The 27,253-nt window shown below is 39.5% G+C and overlaps 1 protein-coding gene across 1 annotated transcript in view; it reads left to right on the forward strand.

Annotated features, from left to right (window-relative positions):
- The window catches only part of UGGT2 (UDP-glucose glycoprotein glucosyltransferase 2), a gene marked incomplete at its 5' end in the record, with an annotated part of 150,340 nt that extends 125,386 nt beyond the window's left edge, over positions 1–24,954 (forward strand). The window contains 8 exons of the mRNA XM_006879624.1: positions 1,749–1,841; positions 3,486–3,570; positions 7,254–7,436; positions 9,419–9,579; positions 10,273–10,387; positions 20,221–20,337; positions 24,350–24,476; positions 24,941–24,954. Of these exons, the coding sequence (XP_006879686.1) occupies positions 1,749–1,841; positions 3,486–3,570; positions 7,254–7,436; positions 9,419–9,579; positions 10,273–10,387; positions 20,221–20,337; positions 24,350–24,476; positions 24,941–24,954 (895 nt within the window). The remainder of the gene's footprint in view (positions 1–1,748; positions 1,842–3,485; positions 3,571–7,253; positions 7,437–9,418; positions 9,580–10,272; positions 10,388–20,220; positions 20,338–24,349; positions 24,477–24,940) is intronic.
- Between the last annotated feature and the right edge of the window lie 2,299 nt (positions 24,955–27,253).

The raw sequence follows: 27,253 nt of genomic DNA on the forward strand, positions 1-27,253 counted from the left end.
GAGAAGAGTATTGAATGTTCCATGGACTGCCAAGAAAACAAACAGATTTTTCCTGGAGAGGGTTAAACCAGGATACTCCTTGGAGGCAAGGATTTTAGGGCTTCGTCTGGCATACTTTGTACATGTTGTAACGAGAGACAGGTCCTTGAAGAGGGACATCATGCTTGGTAGGGTGGAGGGACAGCACAGGAGGGAAGATCCTCTATGAGGTGGATTGATTCAGTGACTGGGGTACTCAGGATGGGTATGTCAGAGGCAATGCAATTGGCACAGGATAGAGCAGGGTTTAGGGCTGTTGTACATAGGGTCTCTATGAGTTGAAAACAACTTGATGGCACATAACAACACCTTAGACTTCTTTTCCCATAGTCGAGTCCTTTGTAGGAATAAATATCAGATTGTCCCAGTATGTACATTGAACTTGCTATTGATGAAGGTGAGGTTAAACTCAGTTACGTAGATAATTTGGAGGGTAAGGATATTCGACAGAAGATAGCTTAACAGACTCTGAGCTTTTTATTTTAAGGTGATCTGTTCAAGAGCTTCCACTAAAACCAACAAATAGAGATAAGAATGAATACATAAAATTATCAAACTGTGATTGACACACAAAAAAGACACCAGACCAAGATCCTGCTGTGTCAGTGAAAGGGGACAGTTTGTGGGGAGTTGTGCTGCTAACCCAATCTGTCAGCAGTTTCGGAGAAGTAGTCCTCTCATGCAATTGGTAACCTCAGAAACCCTGTCACTTCTATGTTTTAGCTTTCCAAAATATGTGTGTGTGAGGGAGTGAAAGAGAAATAACATTGTTTGAGGTTTTTTAACTCAGAAGAAAAAAAAACAACCAATGAAATATACATAGAAATGTTCCAAATTAAATATTTAGTCCCTTGTGTATGTGAAATGATCTTACTAAAGGCTGATTGGGTTCAAAAAGTGTTAAAAATTACTAAACTCCAAACTCACAGCTGTCAAGTTCAGACCGACTCCCTGGGTTTAGGAGGCCGTAAATCTCACGGCAGATTGTTCCAGGAAGTGTTGTCAATCACTAAGTGGACGTGGCTCCCCAGTGTTCCTCGTGGAGGCTCACCCAGGGTGCACTGAGTGAAGAATACATGGTCAGACTTAGTCACACTCTCGTTACCATCTAGTCAGAGCCGACTCTCAACTGACCCTCCAATTTCTGTGGCTTTCAGTCACACAGATGGAGATGGCCCATCATCACCTTTGGAAACATAGATGATTGTGATCCACCTGGGAGGCTCTGTCGTTGGGTTAACAGCCCTGCACCCTATGGACCGTGCTACCAAACCACCCATATGTCAGAAGAGCCCCAGTTGATATATGTTATAACATTGAATCTAGAACTGCCACTTCAGCAGCACTCCGTAACGAGTGTCTTAGCACAGGTGAAAAGTCTTGCCTGGCCAGGCATATGGCCCCTGCATCACTGGTCTGGTTGATGTTTATTTAATGCACCACGAGTGGCTCTCTTAACTCATTCTTTGTTACACATAACAACTTTTTTAAAAGATAAAATGATAATATATTTGCATCCTACATTCTAAACCAAAAGATTAAGTTTCAAGTGACACTTATTGCCATGTATTTTTATACTGTAGTGTCTAATTGCTGGGACAAAAGAACTTGTAAAGTTTAACAGAGATTCAACTTTACAGTCATTTATATTTTTATTGCTTAGCAGATATATATTAGGAAACTGTCATTTACTATTCTCTTATTTCAAGTTTCACGATGAAGTTGATTAAAGATGATGGAGAAGCTGATGTCCTGAACATTTTTTCAGTTGCTTCTGGCCATTTGTATGAACGCTTTTTAAGGTACGTTTACTTCTTATTTAATGTTTTGGAAAAATAACATATTCATGTGATCACCACTCCTAAAGAATAGAGGTAGATATATTAAAAAAAAAAAATCTTAACATTGCTTTCTTGATAGCCTGAAAAGTAGTGTTCTTTAACTCCTGTCACAAATGTGTCATGCATATACTAAAATACCTTTTCATGAAAATAGTTACAAAGCCTTATTGATGCATCTTACTCTGTTTTGTAACTTAAAAGTTGCAAGATAAGAATATCTCTTTTCAGTCACTGAAATTTCATTTGGAATATTGATTTTTATTAGGGCTGAAAGTACACCTACGGGTATCCCTTGCTTTTCAGAATAACTTTTTTATGAAGGCCCTACGTTAATTCGTTACCTGTGTTCACGGAAAGAGAGAAATGACAAAGGGGATATTTCTTTCTTTGTGTGTTTATATATACATGCGTGTGTGTGTGTGTGCACGTGCACCCATGCGTAAAGGGTGGTGAAAGCATAAAGCACTTGCTTTGCAGCAAGCAGTTAACAAGACATTGCACACCCCAAACAGGCAGAATGTTGGCCTCCTTCTCATGGAATTACACTCAGACCTCAGCATCAAGCCCCTGGGGCTTTGACCTGTGTCTTTGATCACTGTATGTTAGTGTTGTTTTAGGTTTTATGTGTGATTTTATTTGGTAGGTTCTTTTTTTTAATCTGAGAATGTGCAAAAAAATCTCCCCTATCAACTAATAGAAATTGTCTTTTTTAATGTCATTTTGACTTCTGAAAGGTTTCATAGATATATTCTCCTTGTGCAAGGAAAAGGCTCTATAAAATATGTGAGAAAAGAGAAGGTTTCTGAAGGCCTTGCTTTATCAATGCCATTGATATATTTTCGTAGTAAATTTTCTGATGAAGTACCTTATTTCATAAAATACAAGGGTAAAATGTTAGCATAGTTGCTAAGTGAAAGGTATCTTTTTTATAGTTTTTAGAAAAGAAAAAAAAAGAGTATGTTTCAAAAACATTTCATTTAATCCAAAGTCATTTTGGTCTAGTAATTTTCATTTCTTGGTGACCTGTCACTAGGTTTGGATGCGAACCACTGATCTTTAAGTTATCAACTCATCGCATAACACAATGTCTGACCTGAGTGGGCAATAAAATTTTCATAAGCACAGCAAAAAAATTAATAAATAAAATTTCAGTTACAATGTTGATATTTTAAAGCAGGTGTGTTTCCATTTTTATATATTTACATATATCATGAATTATTTGGGATTGGAAAACAAGTTATGCAGTGAATTCTTGCAAATGGCCAGATAATTCAGATTTTCCAGTTTGCATGCCTGATAATAAAATAATATAATATTAGAGCCAAGATGAGTCTCTAGATCAGCTGAACAAAGCTGTTTCAAACTAGCTTCTTTGTCACATGAAGAAAAAAACACCATTTCTTTTTTATCATATGTATATACATAGTTTTTGCACTCATATATTATACTTGATGATCAACCATAAGATATCAAGATGCCTTAGTCTATGACTACATAATTTATAGTGAAAAACTTCTATTACACTTAAATATTTATGAAAAGTAAGATGAATTTCTGTTAATGTTACATTGGACAGTGAACGTTGTCCAATATTCTTTCAAACAGAATTATGATGCTTTCTGTTCTACGTCACACCAAAACACCAGTGAAATTCTGGTTTCTGAAAAATTATCTGTCTCCCACATTTAAAGTAAGTACAATAATGCTTTTATTATTAATTAACAATTACTATTATAAAATAGTTAATGTTTAAATTCACCACTTAAAAATGTTGGCTTGGTGGGAACGTGAAAAGATAAGGTAAATTATGGTCATAGTCCAATTATGATTAATTTTATAAAACACGATGTATAGAATGCTTGTATAAAACATATTGTCAGTGAAGTAAAACGTAGGGAAAACTATATTTAAAAAAAATAAACTTGGAAAAATTAAAACCAAAAGGATGCCTTGTCTTACTGTGGTGGGTTACATGTTGCTGGGATGCGGGCGGCTAGGATACCAGTACTTCCAACACTGTAAGGGGATCCAGACCAAAACAGATAGGAACAGCGTTTGGTGATCTGGTTCTAAAGGACGCCGGGCAGTGAAGCCTTGGGAATAGCAGCGGAACACTGTCTAATAAAATGCCAGCAGATGAGACCCAAAAATAATAGCCAGAAAAGAGCAACCGCCTCAGAGTCCACCTCAGAGACGTGGACGAAGTAAAGCTTTCAGGACTTATTAGCTGCTGTGACACAAGTCAGAACCAGAAGAAATAGCTGAAAGCATCAGTGAGTAACAAGAACATTGGGATATACAAAGTATGAGTCTAGAACAACTAAAAGCCATCAAAACTCAAATGAAACCAATATTTTCTGACAGTAGTTACCACTTTGAATCAGTCAGTTGTATGGTCTGGAGCTCTGGTGGCTTAGTTGTAAGAAGTTGCCCTGTAATCCCAGAGGCTCATGGTTCAAATCCACTAGCTACTCTGTAGGAAAAGATGGACAATCTTTACTGTCTCTGAAAACCCAGTTCTGACCCAACGGCCCACAGCAACAAAAAAGTAGGAATGACTGATTAGGGAGGAATGGTGGTAGATTTCAAGATCAATCCTAAAGTGGAATCCTGGCAGTAACAGGATAATATTCATACCGCTATAGGAAAGACCAGTTTATACAACTGTCATTCACATATATACACCACCCACGAAGGACAAAGATGAAGAAGTTGAAGGTGTTTTACGAACTTCTGCAGTCTGAACTTAATGCAATCAAGATGGTTTAGTAATTACTAGTGATTGGCATACAAAGGAGCCCTGGTAGTGTGGTCCGTAATGAAGGCTGCTGACTGAACAGTTGTCAGTTCAAACCCACTGGCCATTCTGTGGGAGAAGAATAGAGAAGCTCCTCTTGTAACCTCAGAAACCCAAAGAAGAGTTGGTAGTTGGAAATGCTGGTCTTAGATAGAACAGCAGAGATCACAGTGTAAGACCAGTGACTTACACATCGTGTATGTCATTTTCCAACAATGTAAACAGTAGCTCTACACAGGTAACTCAGCAAATGGGATGGATATACAGGAATCAGATCGACTCTATCAGAAGGGAAGTTCATATGTGGGTAAGTTCAATAACATTAGTCAGAACATTGCCCGAATCTGAGTGCAAACTGGACTGTCATAAGCAAGTTCAAGCTGAAGAGAATTGAAACAAGCCCACGAAAGCCAAGGTAGGGCCCGGAGTATGACACCTGAATTTAGAGGCCTTCTCAAGAGTACTTTTGACTCATTATACACCAATGATGGAAAAGCTGACAGGTTATGGGATGGCACTAAAGAGCTCTTTCTCTGTCTTTCCGGCTTTCCCAGCGTGGTATCTTTTTCCAAAGACTGACCTCTTCTAACAACATGTCCTAACTATACAAGACAAAGATGGTGATCTCTCTGGGGGTTTGCACCCTGGTTGCACTTCTTCCAAAAGAAACTTGTTTGTTCTTCTGGAAGGCCGTGGGGTATTCCATACTCTTCTACAGCACCCCAGTTCACAGGCCGCAGTTATTCTATCATCCTTATTCATTATCTCATTTTCAAAGCAATTGAAAATACCATAGCTTGGACCAAGTGCACCTTAGTCTTTAAATGACAGCCTTGCCGTTAGCACTTTGGAGAGGTCCTTACAGCAGACTTTCCCAGTGCAGCACATCTTTTAATTTCCTGACTACCGCTAACGGGATATTGATTGTGATTTCAAGTACATGTATATCATTGACAACTTGAGTCTTTTTTTACCCCATCTCTCATGATGCTGTATTTGGCCCAGTGGTGAGGAGTTTTGTTTGTTTTTTTAAATTTTATTATTTTTGTGTGTGTGTGTACTGTCAAATCAGATCTGACTGGTACAGGAGGAGAATGTCCCTCCTTCTCGAACAGAGCATCTAGTGGATTTGAACTGCATGCCCCTGGGCTTTCAGTGCAGCTTCTTGCCACTAGGCCATCAGAGCTCCCTGAGTTTTGTTTTCTTGATGTTGAGACGCAATCCATATTGAAGCCTATGATCCTTAGTCCTTGTCAGTAAGTGCTTCAAGTCTTCCTCATTTTCACCATGCAGAGTCATCTGATGAAGTAATAGATCTGAGCAGAAGAATTCAAAAGGCAGCTTAAGATGACAAAGCTGATATTAACATGAAATGTGTAAAGACATGAAGTTATAGACAATTAAAAGAGAAGAACATGCTCCCTATTTCTTAAGCTGAAAGAACTGAAGGAAAAAATCACACCTCAAGTTTCAGAAAGATGGGCAAAATATTAAATGACATAAGAAGAAGCAAAAGAAAATGCAAAGAATACGGTCGCAGTGTCAAGAGAAACTGTTTGACACCTTTTCGGAAAAAGGCATATGATGAGGCAGTGAAGGAAGAAATTTAAATGGCACTGAAGACAGGAAAAAAATAAGACCCTAGGAATTGACAGAATATCACTTGAGGTATTTCAGCAATTATATGCCACCCTGGATGTGTTCATTAGCCTGTGCTAACAAATTTGGAAGACAACTACCTGGTCAAGTATTCATTCCCATTCTAAAAAAAAAACCCAAAACCAAAAAACGTGATCCAACAGTGTGGACATTGTCAAACCGTATCATTAATATTAAATGCAAGTAAAATCTAGTTGAAGATTAGTTATAAATAGCTGGAACAGTACATTGACAGGTTCCAGAAGTTCCAGAATGCTGGATTCAGAAGAGGCTGTCAGATGGATTATGGCTGAAAGCAGAGAATACCAGGAAAATACTTATTTTTTGACTATTCAGAGACATCTGACTGTGTGGACATAACGTAAATTACTGGTAACATTGAGAAGAATGGGAACCCCACAACACTTAACTGTGATCGTGTTGTTGTTGTTGAACTGTGATTATAGGAAACCTATATATACATAGACCTAAAAGAGGTTGTTTAAATAGAACAAAGGAACACTGCGTAGTTTAAAATCAGGAGAGGTCCACATTGTATCCTTTCTATGTACCTGTTCCGTCTGTATGCTGACCAGATAATTTGAGCAGTCACACCATATGAAGTAGAGTGTGACATCAGGATTGGAGGAAGATTCAACAGTTTACACTTTACAGATGACACAACAATGAAAACAGGAAAGCATACGTAATACTTTATAAGCTTGCTAGCTAGTACAATATACTTGTTTTACATTAAGTTCCATAATTTGATATATAATTGTATTTTATATATGTCTGCATTTTTGTATTTCTAATTAATTGGTGCAAATTATATATAATGGGTTCAAAGTAGTATTTACTTTGACCTTTTTTTCCCCTTGAAATAAAGCTATTTTTCTTTACTGAGAATATTGTTTGGGTTTTGGTTCTGCTTTTAGGAAGTAATCCCTTACATGGCTGAGAAGTATGGATTCCAGTACGAGCTAATTCAGTATAGGTGGCCCCGCTGGCTTCATCAGCAGACTGAAAAGCAAAGGATAATTTGGGGTTACAAAATTCTGTTTCTTGACGTCCTTTTTCCTCTAGCTGTGAACAAAATTATTTTTGTGGATGCTGACCAGGTAATAACATTACTCATTGTTTGTCAGTAGTCATACTCAAACTTACTTTACACTCCTCTCTAAATAAAGTGACTTACCTTTGCTGCTGCACTACAAAAAATAATAAAGTTAATTTAGATATAAGCAGAATATCTTTAATATTAAAATTATCTGGAAAAGTCAGAGTATTGCAGGAAGTATCGTCAATTTAAGACATGGTCATTTTATTTGTTTCATTTCTAGAGTTTGAGAATTGATAATAAACTGTTCAATCATAATAAAAGTCGTTACATTGGCTCCCGTGAATATGGTATGTTGGTTGCTATTTGCTGAAAAGTGAGCTGCTTGGGTTCACTGGGAAATTTACTGGAAAATTCACGTAACTCTTCCCCCCATTCTTTGCCTGCAGTAGCACCTTCTGTCGTTGACCTAACTTCTGTCATTGACCTAACAACTAACTCCTCATCATTCTGCCTAAGGTCCTAAATTTGGAGGAAAGAAATTTAAGATTCTCAATCTTAATAATATATCCTTCCAAAAGACATAGTAATTTTTCTCATTCTTCTCTTGCATTGCCTTAGTAATTATTAAGAGAAAAATACTTTGAAAACATGGAATTCTTAAGGTCACTAATATGTAAATGGCAGCTCTGGTAGCCTCATGGTAAGACGTTGTGCAACCTTGCAATCACAAAGGCACGCAGTTCAAATCCACCAGCGGGCAGTGTCCTCCTGTGTGATTCACCACCTCTGAAAATCCGCTGGAGGGTCAGCTATGGGTCAGTTCTGACTCAAAACAACAAAAACAGCAGTGTATGAAGATAAAAATTCTTTGGATATGTACATGTATTGTTATTCTTATTTTAGGATGAATTATCTCCTCAAGTCATTTATTAGAATTGACTTATATTCTAAGTTTTTATTATTTTTTTATCATAACTAATACAGATGCTGAAACAAGCATTTCTTAATCTACTAACATAAAATGTCTTTTTTTCCCTTCCCTCCTCCATCGTCTATAGTATTTTTGTAGTAGGCTAGAGAGTAGTTAAAAACTAAGGATTAAATGCATTTTTCATTCAGGCATGAAAATAATGAGATTTTACTTTGTCACCATGACTCATATTCTCGCTCTGCAGTGACAGAGGTTCAGGAGCAGTGGCCGAAGGGCCAGTGGGCTGGCAGTAATGTCTGTCCGTACAAGTCATCAGCTCTTCCACAGAGAGCCGTGTGGTTGGCCTCTGTAACAGTGACAGTCTTGCAAACTCTGGGGGCAATTTACTCTGTCCTAGAGGGTCCTGAAAGTCGGATTTGATTTGAAAGCATCATGTTCAGTTTGATTTTTTTTTAACATAAAAAAATTTTTAATTACTAATTTATACCTTGAACTCTGGAAACAGGAGCGGCATCCACTTCCGAAATGGCTTGCCTCCGGAAACTATGTACGAACAGTGCTCAGGCCATTCGTTCATAGTCTCGACGGCATCAAACAACAACAACAACATACCTTGAACTACTAAGAGCAGTCCACTTGAATAATGTTTAAGACCTTCCAAAATATATTTTATTTAAAATATCTTGCTTAAAAAAATGAATTTATAAAATTCTCTTACCAGTAAGACCACTGTCAGAGAACTAAGTTTTCTGTGAGATCTACAGGTAGAAAGAAAAAAAATCTCCAAAATTTAATAAGGGTCACATTATGTGAAAATACTGTGAGGAATATGCAGTTCTCTGTATCTCTACAAAGGGAGTTTTGGTGGCCTGCTGGTAAGAAGTTGTGCTTCGAATCCACCATCTACTTTGCAGGAGAAGGGACAGTCCCCTCCTGAGTGATTTACTGTCTGAAACCTCCTGGACGGTCAATGATGGGTCAATTCTGACTCAGCTGCACATAACAACAGCAATAGTGTATTTGTTCAAAAGCATACTAAGTTGAGATTCAGAGTTTAAGGGTTGTATTATTTGACAGTTGTCATCAGAGAAACTATCTTAATTCTTTAGATTGTGAGACATGACCTGAAAGAACTTCGAGACTTGGATCTGGGCGGGGCCCCCTATGGGTATACGCCGTTCTGTGACAGCCGCACGGACATGGATGGGTACCGATTTTGGAAAACAGGGTACTGGGCATCACATCTTTCCAAAAGGAAGTACCACATCAGGTAAGAGCATTCCCATGCTTAACTTCCATCAGAAAGGCAGCTTCTTGCATCACAAGATTTGGTTTTCACTAGAACAGTGAATATTAGTGGATGGATGGGAGGATGGGAGGGACAGGGAGAATTTGGTGAGACGCTGAGATAAATGGCATTGATCCACTGTAATTAATGTTATAAAAGAAAATGTACAAGACTGAATGAAAACCAATTTTAAAAAAGATTTGGATTTTAGCAATAACAGCAACCAATTATGTAGTGCTTACTACATGCTAGGAACTGGTTTAAGTTTTTAACGTATAAAATCTGTACAACATCTTTTGGATCTGCTGTTGTTATATAATGTGCCCAGACTTAATGCTGCTAGTACATAGGTGAACCAGTTGTCAAACCGAGGTGTATACATTCCTCTAAAATATGCTCCTTGTTATATTGATTTAAACCTGGTTCCTCATATAACAACATGAAGAGAACTTTCAAAGTTGTGATTGTCTTACGGGGTCATAGGTTTCATGGGATCTTCTGTAAACCTTAAGAAGATGTGAATACTAACAGTGGTAGGCTAAATTTAAAATCTCGGGGAAATTATTTCTTCCACCCAAGGCAGCAGTCAGTATTTAAGCAGTTGTTATCACTCTACGAGCCACAGGGGCATAATAAAAAGACATCAACAGCGTGGGCTTTGTATTCATTTTGCAGCGCCTTATATGTAGTGGATCTCAAGAAGTTCAGGAAAATCGCAGCAGGTGACAGGCTCAGGGGCCGGTACCAAACCCTCAGTCAGGATCCAAACAGCCTTTCAAACCTAGATCAGGTTGGTACAATGCTAACAGTCATTCTCAATGCATATCCACAAACTGCTTCAAATCCCTGCGTAAAAATTTCAAACTCTTGTCTCTCAAGCCCCTTTCTTGAGCTTCTGCCTTAATGGAATTCTCTGTTAACATTATTATTTGAATTTAAAATCAACCATTTTTAACACTAATGCTTCATCTGTACTTTTTCTCAAGCCTCTTCCTCTCTCAGGTTCTGTCTTGGTTAGTCATTCCATCTCATCTCAGCTCTTCCCTCAGCATTTAAATTCACTCAAGTCTCTTTCCCTTTGACCTTTAAGATCCTTGTCCTGTCTTCATCTAGCTATAGCCTTCTGTTTTCTTCCTTCTAACAACCAAATAAACCTCTGTTTTTCTCATAGCTTATTCACTTCCTTATTATTACAACAGGGGCATTTTAGGCAGTGAATGTTAACCATCCCACAACTGTCAAAAGCCCTACCAAATCTGTCTTAGAGGAAATGCAGCCAGAGTTCCTTAGAGGCAAAGACGGTGAAACTTCATCAGTACAGTGGGTGCGTTGTCAGGAGGGGCAAGTCCTTGGAAAAGGAGATCATTTTGTAGAAGGTCAGCGAAAGAGAAGAAAACCCTCAACAAGTTACATCAACAGAGTGACTATCAGAGTGGACTCAATCATGTCAGATATTGTGAGGATGACGCAGGTTAAGACAGTCTAATGCTCAAAAGATTTCTGTGAGCTATAGTCTACTTAACCGAGTCTAAAGGCAACAGTCCTCACCTATAAACTATACCCTCCACCTTTCAGGCAGCATCCTCTCACCAAGCCTTCTTTGCAGATCCTGTTCCCACAGTGCTCTGGGCTCCTTGCTGCCCCCGCTGTGTCTTGACGTGCTCCACGCCTGTGTCCTGTGCACTCCACGAAACCAGGGGAGTTTCTCAGAGCCTCTGGGTAGTGTAGTGAGGCTTGGGGGGAGGTCCTCCAGTCTGGCAGGGAATAAAGAAATTACTCTTTGCAGAGAATATTTTAATCTGTGTAGAAAATTCTGCATAGTCAACCAAAACATTATGTTTACTGAGTAAAACAGCAAGATTGAAGTCACAGCAATAGGGAATTTCTACTGTGGACTTGCAACGTGTAGTTGAAGTTGAAAGTTGAAAGAGCACCTTGTAATAATGACCTTATCTTCCCAATTCTATCTTTAAAGAGTCTCTAGCTTAAAGTTGATGTCAGGGAGACGATGGATTTGCAATAAAATATCCTTCCTCTTTAAAAAAAAAAAAAAGCATTACTAGGTCCTCCAGAATTTAAAAAAAAAAAAAAATTAGTGTTCCAGTGAAGACCTGCAGTAGACTGAAATCAGCAAAACACTGCTGAGAGAAGTTAAAGATCACCTAAATATATGAGAGAGAGAGAGAGAGAGAGTGTGTGTGTGCGCGCGCGCTGAGCCGGAACACGCCTTACTGTAAAGCTGCACTTCTCTCCAAAGTCATCTCTAGATGAAATGCAGTCTCAATTTAAAGAAAAATCCCACTAACTAGTGCTTATAAAGCAATGCTGATTACAAAATTCATGTAGAAATTTACAAGTCCTAAAATAGGGAAAATCATTTTGAAAAAAAAACCAGAAAAGGGCTTATACTCTCTGATTTCAAGGCTGAATATAAAGCTGCCGTTAACCAAGACAGTGTGGTGCTGGTATAAAAAGATACCAGATAAATCCAGAAGCAATTGTACACATACAGCCAACTGAGAAGATGGTACACACGAGGAAAGCATTGCTCAACACACGCTCACAAATGTACTTAATAGTGAGATGATTATAAGGGGAGAACCTCCAGTATACATGAACGTGAGAGATTATATAAAACAGTGTGCTTGCATGAAACACACGGTGTATAGCGTATGCAAACCAGTGAAAATCCGTAATTTAAAAAAAAAAAAAAACTTCGACAAAAGGTAACAGCCACAATCAGATATTCATAGCCTTTAAAAAGAAAGAATGTTACGGCCAACCCATAACACGTACCATACATAAAAATCAATTTAAAAGAGATCCAAATATAAAAAAAGGAGTTCTGGTGGCTTAGTGGTAAGAAGTTGTGCTGCAGTCTTGAAGACACACATTCTTATCCACCAGCTGCTCTGCGAGACATAGATGGACCTCCTTCCTTCCGTGTGATTTACTGCCTCTGATAACCCACAGCCGAGGGTCAGGTGTGGGTTGTTTCAGACAAGATGCAGAAAAATTTCTAGAAGATAGGAGAACATCTTTGTAACCTTAAGCTATACAGAGATTCCTTAGATACACTATAAAAACATGGCTCATGAAAGAAAAATACAATGACAAAAAGCTCTGAAATTCAATAATTAAAAGAACAAAGAAAATGTTTGAAAACAAAATCAGACTTGAGCCACCAGTTCAGTAGATTAGTAGATTAGCACATGTCAGTATATGTTGTATGGTTTCTTGTTGTTAGGTACCATTGAGCTGAGTACGACCCGTAGCGATCCTGTGTACAAACAGATCTGAACCCTCTCCTATCCTGCACTGTTCTCAGTTACTGACACACGAGAGCCCATTGCGACAGTCACTGTGTCAGTCCACCTCAACCCTCTGCCTTTCAGAGCATCATGTCCTTCTCCAAGGAATAGCCTCACCTAGCAACGTGCTCGAAGTATGTGAGGCAAAGCTTTATCATCTTTGCCTGCGAAGAGCACTCTAGCTGCACTTTCTCCAGGACATAACTGTCTGTTCTTTCGGCAAACCCTGGGATGTTCAGCGCTAAAGGCATCAATGCTTCTTCTGTCATCCTTATTCATTGTCCAACTCTCAGGTACACAGCACATGAGCAGAAAGACCATGGCTTGAATCAGATGCACCTTAGTCCTCAAACTGACATCATGACTCCTCAGTAATTTGGAGAGGTCCCTAACTGCAGTCTTTCACAGTGTAATGTATCTGATTTCCTGACGATTGGTACCAGCGGTGTTGATTATGGTTCCAAGAAACTGTTCACAGTGTTGATCTTTTTTCCATCTATCATAATACTGCCTATCAATGTCTTCTCCATCCGTCATGATGTTGCCTATCGGTCCAGTGGTAAGAATCTTTGTTTTCTTGATTTTGAGATGCAATCCATACTGAAGACTGAATTCTTTGATCTTCTGCAACAAGTGCTTCAAGTCCTCCTCACTTTCAGCAAGCAAGATTTTGTCATCTGCAAAATGCAGCTTACTGATGAGTCTCCCTCCAATCCTGACACCACACTTCCCTTCATAGAGTCCAGCTTCTCAAATGATTTGCTCACCATACACATTGAATAGATATGGAAAGAGACTACAACCCTTACTCACTCCTTTCTTAATTTTAAACCATATAGTGTTCCCTTGCTCTGTTCACACAACAGCCTCTTGTTCTAGGTATAGGTTTCACGTGAGCATAATTAAGTGCTGTGGGGTTCCCATTTTTCTCAATGTTGGCCATAACTTGTTATGATCCACACAGTCAAATGCTTTTGCATAGTCAGCAAAGCACAAATTGACATTCTTCTGGTACTCTGTACTTTCAGCCAGGATCCATCTGACATCAGCAGTGATATCCCTAGTACCCTGGCCTCTTCTATCCCACTTGAACTTCTGACAGTTTTCTAACTATGTACTGTTCTAGCATTTTGAATTATCTTCAGCATTTTGCTTGCGTGTGCTATTAATGATATTGTTCAATAGCTGCCACATTCTGTTGGATCGATCACCTTTCTTGGGAATGGGAACAGATATGAACCCCTTCCCCTCCACTGGCCAGAGAGCTGTCCTCCACATCTCCTGGCATAGACTGGTGAGTGCATCCAGGGCTTCATCTGTTAATTGAGAAGTCGATTGGTATCCCATCAGTTCCTGGGGCCTTATAGTTTGCCAGGGCCTTCAATGCAGCCTCCCCTTCCTCCTTCATTCCCATTGGCTCCTGTTCATACGGTACCTCCTGAAATTTTTCTGTGCCAGTCAGTTCTTTTTGATACAGTGATGCTGCATATTCCTGCTACCTTCTTTTGAGGCTTTCTTGCTCATTCAGTATATTGTCGATAGTATATTTCAGTATTGTCACTTGAGGCTTAAATTTCTTTTTCTGTTCTCTCAGCTTGAGAAATGCAGAGCCAGTTTTCCCCTTTTTATTCTCCAATTCCAGCTGTCTGCACATTTTAGTATAATTCTTTGCTTTGTCTTCTTGAGCCACCCTTTGAAATCATCTGTTCAGCGCTTTTACTTCAGCATCTTTTCCCTTTGTTTTGGCTTCTCAAAGCCTTAGTGCAGTTTTCAGAGTCTCTTTTGACATCCATTTCAGTTTTTTTCTTTCTCCTCTGTCTTTGTAATGACCTTTTGCTTTCTTCACGGATGATATCCTTGATGCTATTCCACAACTCATCTGGTCTTTGATCATTAGTATTCGGTGCTTCAAACCTATTCTTAAGATGATTTTGAAATTCAGGTGAAATAGACTCAACATCATATTTTGGTTCTCATGGACCTGTTTACATTTACTTCGACCTCAGTTTGAACTTGAACATGAGTAAGTGATGTTCTTGCGCACAGTCTCGTTCTAGCCACTCCTCTGGACTGGCTTTGACTGCTGACACTGAGCTTCTCCAATGATTCCTTTCACAGAGGTAGTTTGGGATCTTTTAGTAGAGCCCCCAGATTAGGAAGCAGGATTGACCATCCCCTTTGAAAAAGAACAGACCTCTGAAAACCCTATGAACAGTAGAGGAAGGCAGATAGTTGTAGTGCTTTACCCCCAATTGGAAGACAGCTGGAATGAGGAAAAATAATGGCAAACATCCTTTAAATTGGAACATGAATGTTGGAAAACTAGAAATTGTAAAAAATGAAATGGAACACATGACCATCAACATACTGGGCATTAGTAAGATGAGATGGACTATATTTGGCCACTTTGAATCAGATAATCGTATAGTATACTCTGCTGGAAATGAAGAAGAAAGGTGTTGCATCTGTAGGCAAAACGTCAGTTTCAAGTTCTATCCTGAAACACAATGTTGTGAGTGATAGGATAGTATCTATAGGCATACAAAGAAGACCTATTAATAACTATTACTGAAATATACACTCCACATCTAGAGCCAAAGAGGAAGAAATTGAAAATTTTTACCAAATCTTGAAGTCCAAAATTGACCGAACATGCAATCAAGATGCATTAATGTTAATTGGTGACTGGAATGCAAAAGTTGAAAACCGTGAAGAAGGAACAGTAGTTGGAAAATACAGGCTTGGTGATGGAAATTAGGCTGGAAGTAGATAGAATTTTATCTTTTAAATAATGTATTCATTACAAATGTTGTTGTTATGTGCCATCGAGTCGCTTGCGACTCATAGTGACCCTGTGTACAACAGCCCTAAACCCTGCTCTATCCTGTGCCAGTCTCACTGCCTCTGACACACCCATCCCGATTACCCCAGTCACTGAATCAATCCACCTCATAGAGGGTCTTCCCATCCTGCGCCGTCCCTCCACCCTCCCAAGCATGATGTCCCTCTCCAAAGACCTCTCCCTCCTTACAACATGTCCAAAGTATGTCAGACGAAGCCCCAGAATCCTTGCCTCCAAGGAGTAGCCTGGTTTAACCCTCTCCAGGATGAATCTGTTTGTTTTCTTGGCAGTCCAGGGTGCATTCAATACTCTTCTCCTGCACCACAGCTCAAAGGCATCAATTCTCCTTCTATCCTCCTTAGTCAGTGTCCAACTCTCTGATGCATAACAAGTGATTGCAAAGACCATGGCCTGTGTCAGATGCACCTTAGTCTCCAGAGTGACACCATTGCTCTTCAGTACCCTGGAGAGGTCCTTAACAGCAGACTTTCCCCAATCTCTTCACCATCCATCCTGATGCTGCCAATTGGTCCAGTGGTGAGAATCTTTGTCTTCTTGACATTGAGCTTCAATCCATACTGAAGGCTGCAGTCCTTGACCCTCTGCAGCAAGCATTTCAGGTCCTCCTCAGTTTCAGCAAGCAGGGTTGTGTCATCTGCAGATACAAAGAGCCGTTTTACACATGGATCTCACCAGACGGGCACAAGGAATCAGGTTGAAGATTGATGGTATGCCTTTAGTACCATCAAGTCAACTCTGAATCCTAGTGACCTCGTGAACAACAGATCAGAATCCCCTCTGTCTCTGCACCTTGTTGCAGTCGGTGTATCACCCCTCAAGTCTGCCCCCTGCCACCCCACCCCCTGCCACCTTTCCCACAGTGATGTCTTTTGCTGACAGCATGGCCAGTGTATGTGAGATGAAGTTTCATCATCCCGGCCTCCAAGGAGCATCCTGGGTCCCCTCCCTCCAGTATTTGTTCTCTTGACAGTCCATTGAATAGTCAATAAAGTCTCCTTGCCACCAGGGAGCTCTGGTGGCCTATTGGTAAGAAGCTGTGCTGCAATTCCAAAGGCAGGCAGTTTGAATCCACCAGCTGCTCAGGAGAAGAATGGGCATTCTCCTCCTGTGTGAGTAACGGCCTCTAGAAGTCCGCGGGAGGGTCATTTCTGACTTGACAGCACGCAGTAACAGTCCATTGTTCTCAGGCTGAGACTGACTTACAGCCGACTCGCCTTTGAGTTGCCTAGGCCATAAATCCCATTGGGAGAAGATTGCCGGTCTTTCTTCCATGGAGCCATTGGGAGAAGATTGCTGGTCTTTCTTCCATGGAGCCTCTGGTGGATTCGAACCACCAGGGGGGCTTGGTCTTTGGTTTAGCAGCACAGCTACCTACAGATGACACCACTAGACCTCCCTAGTCCGTGGCTCTCTACCACCTCTGCTCTTGTTGGTCCTAGTGGACATACAGTGCCTTCCGCTACTTTTTTCTTTTTTAATTGAGATGTTATTGTAAGTTTGTAGAGAACTTGGATTTCCATTCATTCATTATTGCACATTTTCCTCCCCACCCCCACCAAGTTCACCATTTCCTTTAGAAAAAAAAAATTCTTTCATTGTTACACAGCCACCGTCCTCCCCACACCACCACTTTACTATGCAGCTCTTATTCTGGACTCTTGTCATGCCAGTAACACCTAATCATATATTCCTTTTATACAGTTCTCACCCTCATCTGTTTCAATGCCATGTACATTATCCCCTCTCAGTTACCCGCAATCCCCCATGTCAGTCCTGTTTTACAACAGTAGCACTATGCAGTATTTGTCCTTTTGTAACTGAGATGTTTCATTCAGCATAATGTATGAGTTCTTTGTTTTTTAGTGCTGCATAATTTTCCATTGTGTGACTACACCAGAGCTTCTCTATCCATTTGTTTGTTGATGAACATTTGGGTTGTTTCCAACTCTTTGCTATTGTGAACAAAGCAGCAATACACATGGGTGTACATGTATCTGCTTGGGTGACAGTTCTGGTTTCTTTAGGGTATATTCCCAGTAGTGGAATTGCTGGGTCAAATGGTATTTCTATCTCCAACTTTTTGAGAAAGTCCCATACTGCCTTCCATCTCTATATGCAGATGACATGATAGTATACTTAGAAAACCCTAAAGACTCAGCAAGAAAACTACTGGACATAGTTGACCAGTTCAGCAGAGTGGCAGGATACAAAATCAACGTGCAAAAATCAATTGGATTTCTCTACAGTGACAAAGAGAATATAGAACTGGAGCTAAGAGAAACAATACCCATAACAATAGCTAATCACAAGATTAAATACTTGGGAGTAAATCTAACCAGAAGCACAAAGAATCTATTCAAAGAAAATTACAAAACATTACTGCAAGAAACAAAAAGAGACCTGGAGAAATGGAAGAATATCCCTTGTTCATGAATGGGAAGGCTCTATATTGTGAAAATGACAATCCTACCAAAGGCAATCTACACATTCAGTGCAATCCCAATACAAATAACCAATACTATTCTTCAACGAGATGGAAAAGGCGATCTCCAGTTTCATTTGTAATGAAAAGAGGACCCACATAAGCAAAGTACTCCTTAAAAAGAGAAACAAGATAGGAGGCATCTCACTCCCTGATTTCAAATCCTACTGCACTACCATGGTAGTCAAGACAGCGTGGTACTAGTACTTTTTTCTTAATGGTAGTGTGATTCCCTTTTTCTGTCTCTGAACCTGCTTGGGTTAAGCCTGGCAGGATTGCAAAACTATCTCATCCACTTCTCTTAGAGTGAGGAAACTTAGGGGCAGCCGGTCAGTGGAGTACTGGTCAGAACAGATGATTGGAGGGCCCTGGGGGGAGGTAAAAGAGGTTGCCATGTGAGCGCGTGATGAAGTGAGTGAAAATAGAGGAGGTGGCCAGACAATGTGGAACATGACATGAGAGTTATCTGAGGTGTGACCATGGGAATTGGTGGCTGGTAAAAGGCAAGATCATTTAAAGAAGAAATTAAACGTGTTAAAAAAGAACAGTTAAGCTCAATTTTAAACCGAGGTTGGTGTAGAGTAAAAGTTGGTTGTTAAAATTATTAAGAAATGAGAAGGTTCAGTCCAGCAACAATAAGAGACAGTGGAAAAAGTGGGTCTGATGCCGGGATTCAAAGCTGGGGATTTTTAATAACAGATAGAAAGGAGGCTGATAGGAATGAGATAGGAAGCAGCTGCTAAGATAGCGGCTCACCTTAGTGTTTCCACCTGTGAGACTTGAAGATCAGTTAGACCAAGCTGACAGAGCCCCTGGGGCTGCAATGAATGTGTTGTAAGCTGCTCACCACCCGGTGACTTCTCATCGACCTGGTGAACTACTTCCATGAAGATACAGCCAAGAAAACAGGAGCAGGTCCACTTAACGACAAGGTCACTAGGCACTGGGGCAGCCTCCTGGCAGCTCACAACAGCAGCAAGCTCCTAACAGGTACTGAGTCCAGAGAGCACAAGGGATTCAGGAGGTGAGGAGGAGAATGAAGCTAAAGGGAATATTAGGATTGTCGGTGTTTAATCTGAGACCTTAGAGGACTGAGATGCATGGTTTTCATTTGTCGCTTCTGGGTTTTGGATTTGTTGGAATGTTTGGGGTTTTGGGGGCGGGGGTTAATATCTCTAGCAGCAATACTAGATCTCTGAATTGGAGACAAATTTTACTCAAAGAACACCTGTGCTGGTTCCCTAGACTACAGCTCACTGGTGAGATGACACATTACGGCGAGTATCATTTGTATTTTAGAAGGAATTTGTGCCACAAGAGAAACCTTCAAATTATTCATTGCACACTTGGTATAGCACAGTGAACGAAGGTACCCTTAGTAACAGATAGATGAACTGGGGAGTCTTAGAGTAACCTTTACTCTGGAATGTAAACAAGCTCTCCAGAGAGCAGAGGAAGATCTCCACAGCCCTGGAAGAGAAATGAACATCTCTAGAGAAGATGTTTCCAGACCTCTCCCCTGTTCTCTATTTTTAACTCCTGGGCTTGTTTGTTATTCTGAGGTCTTTTAACCCAGATCCCAGCAATCTTTGTCTACAGGGCTCTGTGTAGGCAGAAAGGTGGAAACATCCACAGACCTTTGTGTCCTGACAGGGAGATGATAGGGGAAGTCAGAACGGAGCGTGGGGAGTGATGACAAAAACAGCAGTGTCAGACTCGGTGGGAGTGTTAATCCTGGTGGTCCAGGCCGCACGTCATTTTTAGGAAAATGGGTCTTTGAATTTCTCTCCATCTTCAGTGCCAGGACTTGAAAATTAGGAGGATTGTGGGCCTTGACACAATTAAATCTCAGATCTGCATGTTTTTTTTTTAATGATCTGCTTATAATCTTTATGATACTCTCCTTTGACTTCTTTTGCTAGGACTTTAATTTCTGTACCTGTAAGTTTAAATCCCTTTTTCTATAGGATCTCCCCAATAATATGATTTACCAAGTTGCCATTAAGTCTCTTCCTCAAGACTGGCTATGGTGTGAAACCTGGTGTGATGATGAATCCAAACAGAGAGCCAAAACAATTGATCTGGTGAGTGCTTGTATTTTAATTTACCTATAAGAAGAGACAGACATGTTCCTATAGAAATATTTTCTGTTTTACAGATATACTGTCCTACTTGTCCTGATGCTCAGTCTGTTATGTTAGTTATGTGCCATTAAGTTGACTAATAGCGACCTTATCAACAACAGATCTGAACCTTGTCCTAACATGCTCCATCCTCATGATAACACATAAGCTTACGCCCATATGTACTTGTTGTTGTTGTTATGTGCCCTCCGGCCGTTTGCGACTCATAGCGAACCTAGACCCTATGTACAACAGCCCTAAACCCTGCTCTATTCTGTGCCGATCTCATTGCCTCTGACACACCCATCCCGACTACCCCAGTCACTGAATCAGTCCACCTCATGGAGGGTCTTCCCCTCCTGCGCTGTCCCTCCACTCTACCCAGCATGATGTCCCTCTCTAAAGACCTGTCTCTCCTTACAACATGTATGTCAGACGAAGCCCCAGAATCCTTGCCTCCAAGGAGCAGCCTGGTTTAACCCTCTCCAGGATGAATCTGTTTGTTTTCTTGGCAGTCCATGGAACATTCAATACTCTTCTCCAGCACCACAGCTCAAAGGCGTCAATTCTCCTTCTATCCTCCCTAGTCATTGTCCAGCTCTTATGTATTTAGGTTGGCAAATAATGTGCCATGCCAGGGGCTCCCCCAGACCCCCGAGACTGATGATTCAGTAGGATGAGTCACTAGGAGGGTCCCAAATATTGGCATGCTCAGGGATGATGTGTTAACAGATTGTGCACAGCAGAGTTAACAGACAGGCACAGAATTTGAAGTCCAGAAACCAGATGCAAAGTCCTGAGAGTCCTGTCTCTGTGGAGTGAGACAGAATCTGTTTAAACTCTTTAACCAACAAGCACACGTGAACTGTGATCTGTTAAGAAAGCTCACTAGAGAACCTGTGCCCAGAGTTTTTATTGAAGATTGATTCAGGTATGGAATTCTTCCCAACTCTCAGAAGAAAAAGAAATATCAATATAAACCATATTATTTTATTAAATATGTTATCAACAGTGAGCCTTTCTTATCAGGTAATGGTAGAAACTATACCAAAATCTAAGTTCCTTGGTACAAGCCAAGGGCTAACTTTGACATCTAAGGATGGCAATGTTCAGCTTTCTCTTTTCCTTTTCTGTGTAAAGGGGTTGGGGCGGGTATTTTGGGGGGGCGGTTGTTTTTTTCTTTGGGGGTTTTGTTGTTGTTGTTGTTGTTGTTGGGTTTTTTGCTTTGTTATCATTATAATTATCAGAATGGAATTCAAGATCTTTTCATTCTTCTCCACCACTTTTTGAATATGTACCCTAAAGAAAAGCTAAGTTTGGTCCAGAAGGTCCAGACTGCATTTCCTTTGTTAAATGAAGAATGGATGGGTAGGTCTCAACACTGTCTCTCTAGTGATAGTTTTATGGAGTAAGTTCTATTCTTGTCTTCGTTTTAGAGATAAGAAAACTAAGTCTTGTAGAGGTTGAGTCATTTTCCCCATATTGTCTGCAGGTGGGATTTCTATCCAAGGTTATCAACTAATTGAGAATATTCATTCATTATCTCATTTTAATGTATCATTACTTTAGTTCTCTTGGTAACCAAGGTAATTCTGAATCTTTTTAAATTATGAGATAGATAGATAGATAGATAGATAGATAGATAGATAGATAGATAGATAGATAGATAGCTTTTCCATTTAAGCAACTTTACTATTGTGGAGCTAGAACTTTCAAAGTGGCTTTTCTATCCATTGTATTGGATCTTGCTAGGGGCATGGTCTCCAGTTACCTCAACTGTGGACACTGATCTTGCAAAACAACAGCTGTGGGACCAATATAAGAGAGAGCATGCTCCACACTGTGGTGAGACTGAAGGGAGTATGAAGAGGATCACAAGATACAGCCTGACAGAACCCTGAAGACAGAGCCAAAGTTGAAGGTTTTGCTTCTAGATGACTAAGTGAAGAAACTTGTGGCTTATCTGAGACAAAGCTTGCTGGACAGTTGAGGAAACCAGAGCTTTATTTGCACTGCTGCACTGAACCTAAACGTCCACTTGTTGACTGAGAAGCTGTAATTAAGGAGTTGTGTCTTGATGTTTGTCTGTCTTGGGGCTGCTGTCCCCTAAACCTAGACTTTCGTTATATAATGTCATTTGTCTCCCTTACTCCCTAACCTATTTCCCTAAGAAGTCCCACAACTGTAAATAAAGTCTGTAAGTAAGTTTTCAGTGACCATTGGACCCAATGATTCATAGAAATAAGAGCAGGAGCATGGTGTGTAGTATGTCTGATGATGTAACTATTTGGTATTACGGATGTTATTGATGGGGACAGTTCCCCTTTTTGAAGCAGGTAGAAGTTAGACTTTGGCCTTCCCCGTGTTACCACTGCTCCTTTTATGGCTGTAAAAACCTATAAAAAGAGTTCTGTCTGAAATCTCAATTTGTTCATATACCATTTTCCTTATTTTCTTTAGTTCTTTGTTTTCTTTCAGTTTTTCTAGTCTGTTTAATAGAGATTTCCAGTCTGGTGGAGAGTTTTTCGGGCTGTTTTATCGTTGACACTTCGCTATACATGCATATCTTGGAGGGAATTAATTTTTAGTTTGAGGCCCCGCAATAAAATATGCATTGCTCTGTTGTTTGTTTCCAGAGCATATAAAAATGATGTTTACATTATATTGTCATCTTTTAATTGTGTAATAGCATTATGAAAAAAGTTTGAAATATCTTAAAAATCACCAAAATGTGACAAAAGACATGAGAAACTTTTTTTATAAAAAAAAAAAAAATCATGCCAGGGTCCTGGTTGGCACAGAGTTGCCACAAACCTTCAGTTTGTTTAAAAAAATGCAACTTCTACAGAGCAAACTAAAGTGCTGTAAACGAGGGATGCTTGTATCCTATTTCCCATTGCTGGACAGTTGTTTTCTCGTGCTCTCTGAGAGAGAGAGAAAGTTCTCTCCATCTTCAAGGTGGCACAGGCTTCAGTCTTCAGTAATCTGAGGACTGAGTTTCCGTGTAGGCCAGGTGCTCTGTATTGTAGCAGCTCCCAGACTGGTTGGAAAGTCCATACTGAATAAATTGCCCTCCGTCAGCCGATACTGTCAAATGCAGGTCATTGCTCCTTCTCCTGCTTTGGGAGAGCTCATTTATGTGAAAATCATAAATCAGGGCCTTTCCCTTTGCTCCGGTGAGCTGTGGGTCTGCTTAGACTGCAACACCAAGAAGGAAAGAAGCTGAGACAGAGGAAGAGACCCATTTCTTACCGTAAGAGTCGTCGTTGACGCCTACCTGCCTCTCCTTCTCTCTTGACCATCAGTTGAGAGGCCTCAGAGATGCATGGGGTTTCTCTCTCCTTGTGTTTGTTGGAATGTGTGAGGAAGGAGACCAGGGACTTAGAGATCTGTTCATACTATCATCTTCCCAGATTCCTTTAATGTTTTTAAAGGTTAAAGATTGATGAATCACTCTGAATTTGAAAATTAGCAGTATGTTAAGTTCCAGTGAACAGATTGTTAATATTGCCATAATTGCTAATTAAAGCAGAGGACTATAAAAGGTGTAACTGATACGATTTCTGAGGACTGATAGAGAATGTAAAGTTTTGTTTGTGGAAAAAATATAAAGTATATAAAGCAAATGTTTAGACCAAACAAAAGGGAAAAAAATCCCTAAATATGCTCGGTTATTTTACAGAATCTTTTGTCAAAACATTTTTTAGAATTGTTTGCACATTTCTTGTGAACTGTCACAGTATCTTTCAACAATCTGTTTAAACAGATTGAGGGACTTTTGTTAAGTGATTATTGCTTACATCAACTGTGATTTGTCATTTTATTAGATCCAGTCACTTAACCTAATTTCAGGTACTTAGGAAAACTCTTGCTTTTTATAAAATGTGTTTGTTAACTGTAGTCACAGAGAGCTTTTAGCACATATTTCCTAGAACATGTCTTTTTATTAACGAAACTTTATTTGAACTTGTAGTGCAATAACCCCAAAACAAAGGAGCCAAAACTAAAAGCAGCTACCAGGATTATCCCCGAATGGGTGGAGTACGACCGTGAGATACAACAGCTGTTAGAAGACATTAAAAACGAGAAGAAGAATGCATGTAAGTAATCTTCCGTCAGTGGGGCACGAGCCACTTGTCATACTAGCTGAGATTAAAACAGATTAGATAGACCCACTTCTTAATCATCCAGTTATTAGATCAGAAGTTAAGAAAATCTCTGACATGATTTAGAATTTTTGTGTGGACGTGGATAGATAATACACTCCTCCAGGAATTGTCGTTTCAGATTAAACCACTACATATATTGGGCAACTCATGACACAGAACTCACCCTCCAGCCAGTTTTCAGAAGATGTAAATCACGAGGGAGGAGAGAGTGTCCATCTTTCTCTCAAGGAGCAGCTAGTGGATTTGAACCATCTGCCTTTGAGTTTGGCAGTGGAACACTTTTCCCACCCTCTAGGTCATCAGAGTACCCTGCACAGATGTATAGGAAAGCATCACCATGATTCACAGTAGAAATAAATATAATATTTGTCTTTGATATTACATTGAATTTATAGCTTATGAAGATTAAAGCAGTATCCTAAGATTCCAGGAAGCCTTGTTTACATAACTAACTGAAAGTGTTACTTCCTATCGTGTTCCTGCTTCTAGTAGCCATCATGCTGAGCAGGGGAGTGATACGAAGACAGTATTTTTCATTAGATTTGCTTCTATATTTAGATTTAAAATACTGCATTTACCACAGCATTTCACCATCCTCATAAAACTTCATGTATACGTATTAGATTTTTTAGAAAGAGATATAAAGCCCTTGTTTGTCTCCTAATTCCCTTGCTTGATCATTGCTACCTATCTGTACTTTACACTTTTAAAAATGGCACAGAGCTACTATTATATTCCAGTAGGTATGATAGAAACTTAAGAGGTTATATTCATTATCAAAATAATGTTGTCCAAGAGGTCAGACTATGATTCTCATTCCCTTTAGCTTTCTTTTTTTAAGAGGAGCTAAAACAATTGTACATAAATTTTCTCATATACCTATGAAATTATGTTTTATCTTGTCTTTTTTTCCATAAAGAAACCAATGTGTTATACAGACACTAGTGAGTTATTGTCTGAGAAGTTATTTAACTAGACCAGTGGGACAAAACAGAGTATAAAGCATGTCCATATATATGTAATTTAGGATACATAATAATATTTCCACTTCAGAAGAAGAAAAATTACTCCAAAAATGTTATTTTAAAAAAGAGAGAGGTGGAAAGACACAAAGAGGAAAGCAAAAAGGGATTAAAGAAATATGTATCTAGAATTACCTCACACACACACACACACACACACAATCATTCATTACTGTCAAATGAGAAACCATTTATACCTGATCCTTCAGCATTTTTTCAGAGGCTGTAAATCACACAGGAGGAGATTGCTCATCTTTCTCCCAAAGAGCACCTGGTGGATTCGAACTATGTGTGTTTTGAGTTTTCAGGGCAGCTCACTCCCACAAAGCCACCAGAGCTCCCACCCACCACAAGTGTAAATGCACAAAACATTGAAATAAAAATCTATCTCTTTAAAAAAAATGTACCTCTTAGGAAAGTGTTCAAAGAGTACCCAGTGGTAGTGAGGGTGTAGATTAAGTGAGCAGTTACCATATGTCCATATATGTAGTGACCATATAAATTAGGAGTTTTATATATGTCTAAAAACTTGTTTTAATCATATTTGGGACGAAAAGAAAAAGTAGCATCCACTTCCACAATAGCTTGTCTCCGGAAACCCTATGAACCTGGAGAAAGGATGAAAGTTATACAAGCGTTCAGGTCTTTCCTTCATAGGGTTGCTATGAGTCGCCTATGACTCGACAGCACTTAACACAGCATAGAGAGAGCTCAGTTGGCCTAGTGGGCAGAAAGTGATGCTACCAAGCCAAAGGTGGGTGACTTTAATCCATAGACCTCAGGCCTGTTTTTAATTGTTTTTGGTCAAACATTCTTCTAGGTCAGATAGCTTTGATCTGTCCACTTGCTGGACAGAGGTAACTCGTGATTGCTGTGAGGCTGAACACTGTGACGCTGATGTGTCAAATACAATAATGGTTACCCATGGTGGACAGTGTTTGGTGGAGCTCCCAGATTAAAACAAGCTTGGAAGCAGGAGTGGTATCCACTTCCAAAATAGCTTGCTTCCGGAAACCCTATGAACTGGAGAAAGGATGAAAGTTATACAAGTGTTCAAGTCTTTGGTTTATAGGGTCGCTATGAGCTATCTACGACTCGACAGCACTTAGCAACAACAACAAAAACTTGTATATGTGCTGTTTGATACAATTCCCTTCAAGAAACTTCTTTAAAAAGGAAAATGGTGTGTGTTTACATATATACTCTTACAACAGCACTTTTAAAATCATGAAATAAAAATTATTTATCAATCAATAGGAAATTATTACATAAACATGGATATGTTAAAACCAATACAGCATAGCATTCCAAGAAAATTAAAGTCGTTCTCTAGGTGTTCAGTAGACTATTTTAAAGTAAAAAGTAGGTTCTAGAATGATATTTATATTATTGACCCCATTTTAAATAAAAAACATTATGTGTCATTGTGTATATGCTTGCATATAGTTTTGCATATGAAAAAAGTATTACAAAAAAAAGTATTACAGAGTAATTAGAACTCTTTTCACTTAAATTTTGTAAATGTAACATGTTCACGTAACTATTAATACAATATAAAGTAGAATAAAATAATAAAATTGGATATCTCTACACGGTCAAATCATGAAAGAGAAATCTTTTCATAATCTTTGTATTTTCTTATTATGCAATTAATAATAGTGGGTAGGATTCAGAATCTTGCTTATG

Source organism: Elephantulus edwardii, unplaced genomic scaffold (assembly GCF_000299155.1).
Source record: "Elephantulus edwardii isolate Elephantulus edwardi_28Jun2011 unplaced genomic scaffold, EleEdw1.0 scaffold00004, whole genome shotgun sequence".
NCBI classification, from domain to species: domain Eukaryota; kingdom Metazoa; phylum Chordata; class Mammalia; order Macroscelidea; family Macroscelididae; genus Elephantulus; species Elephantulus edwardii.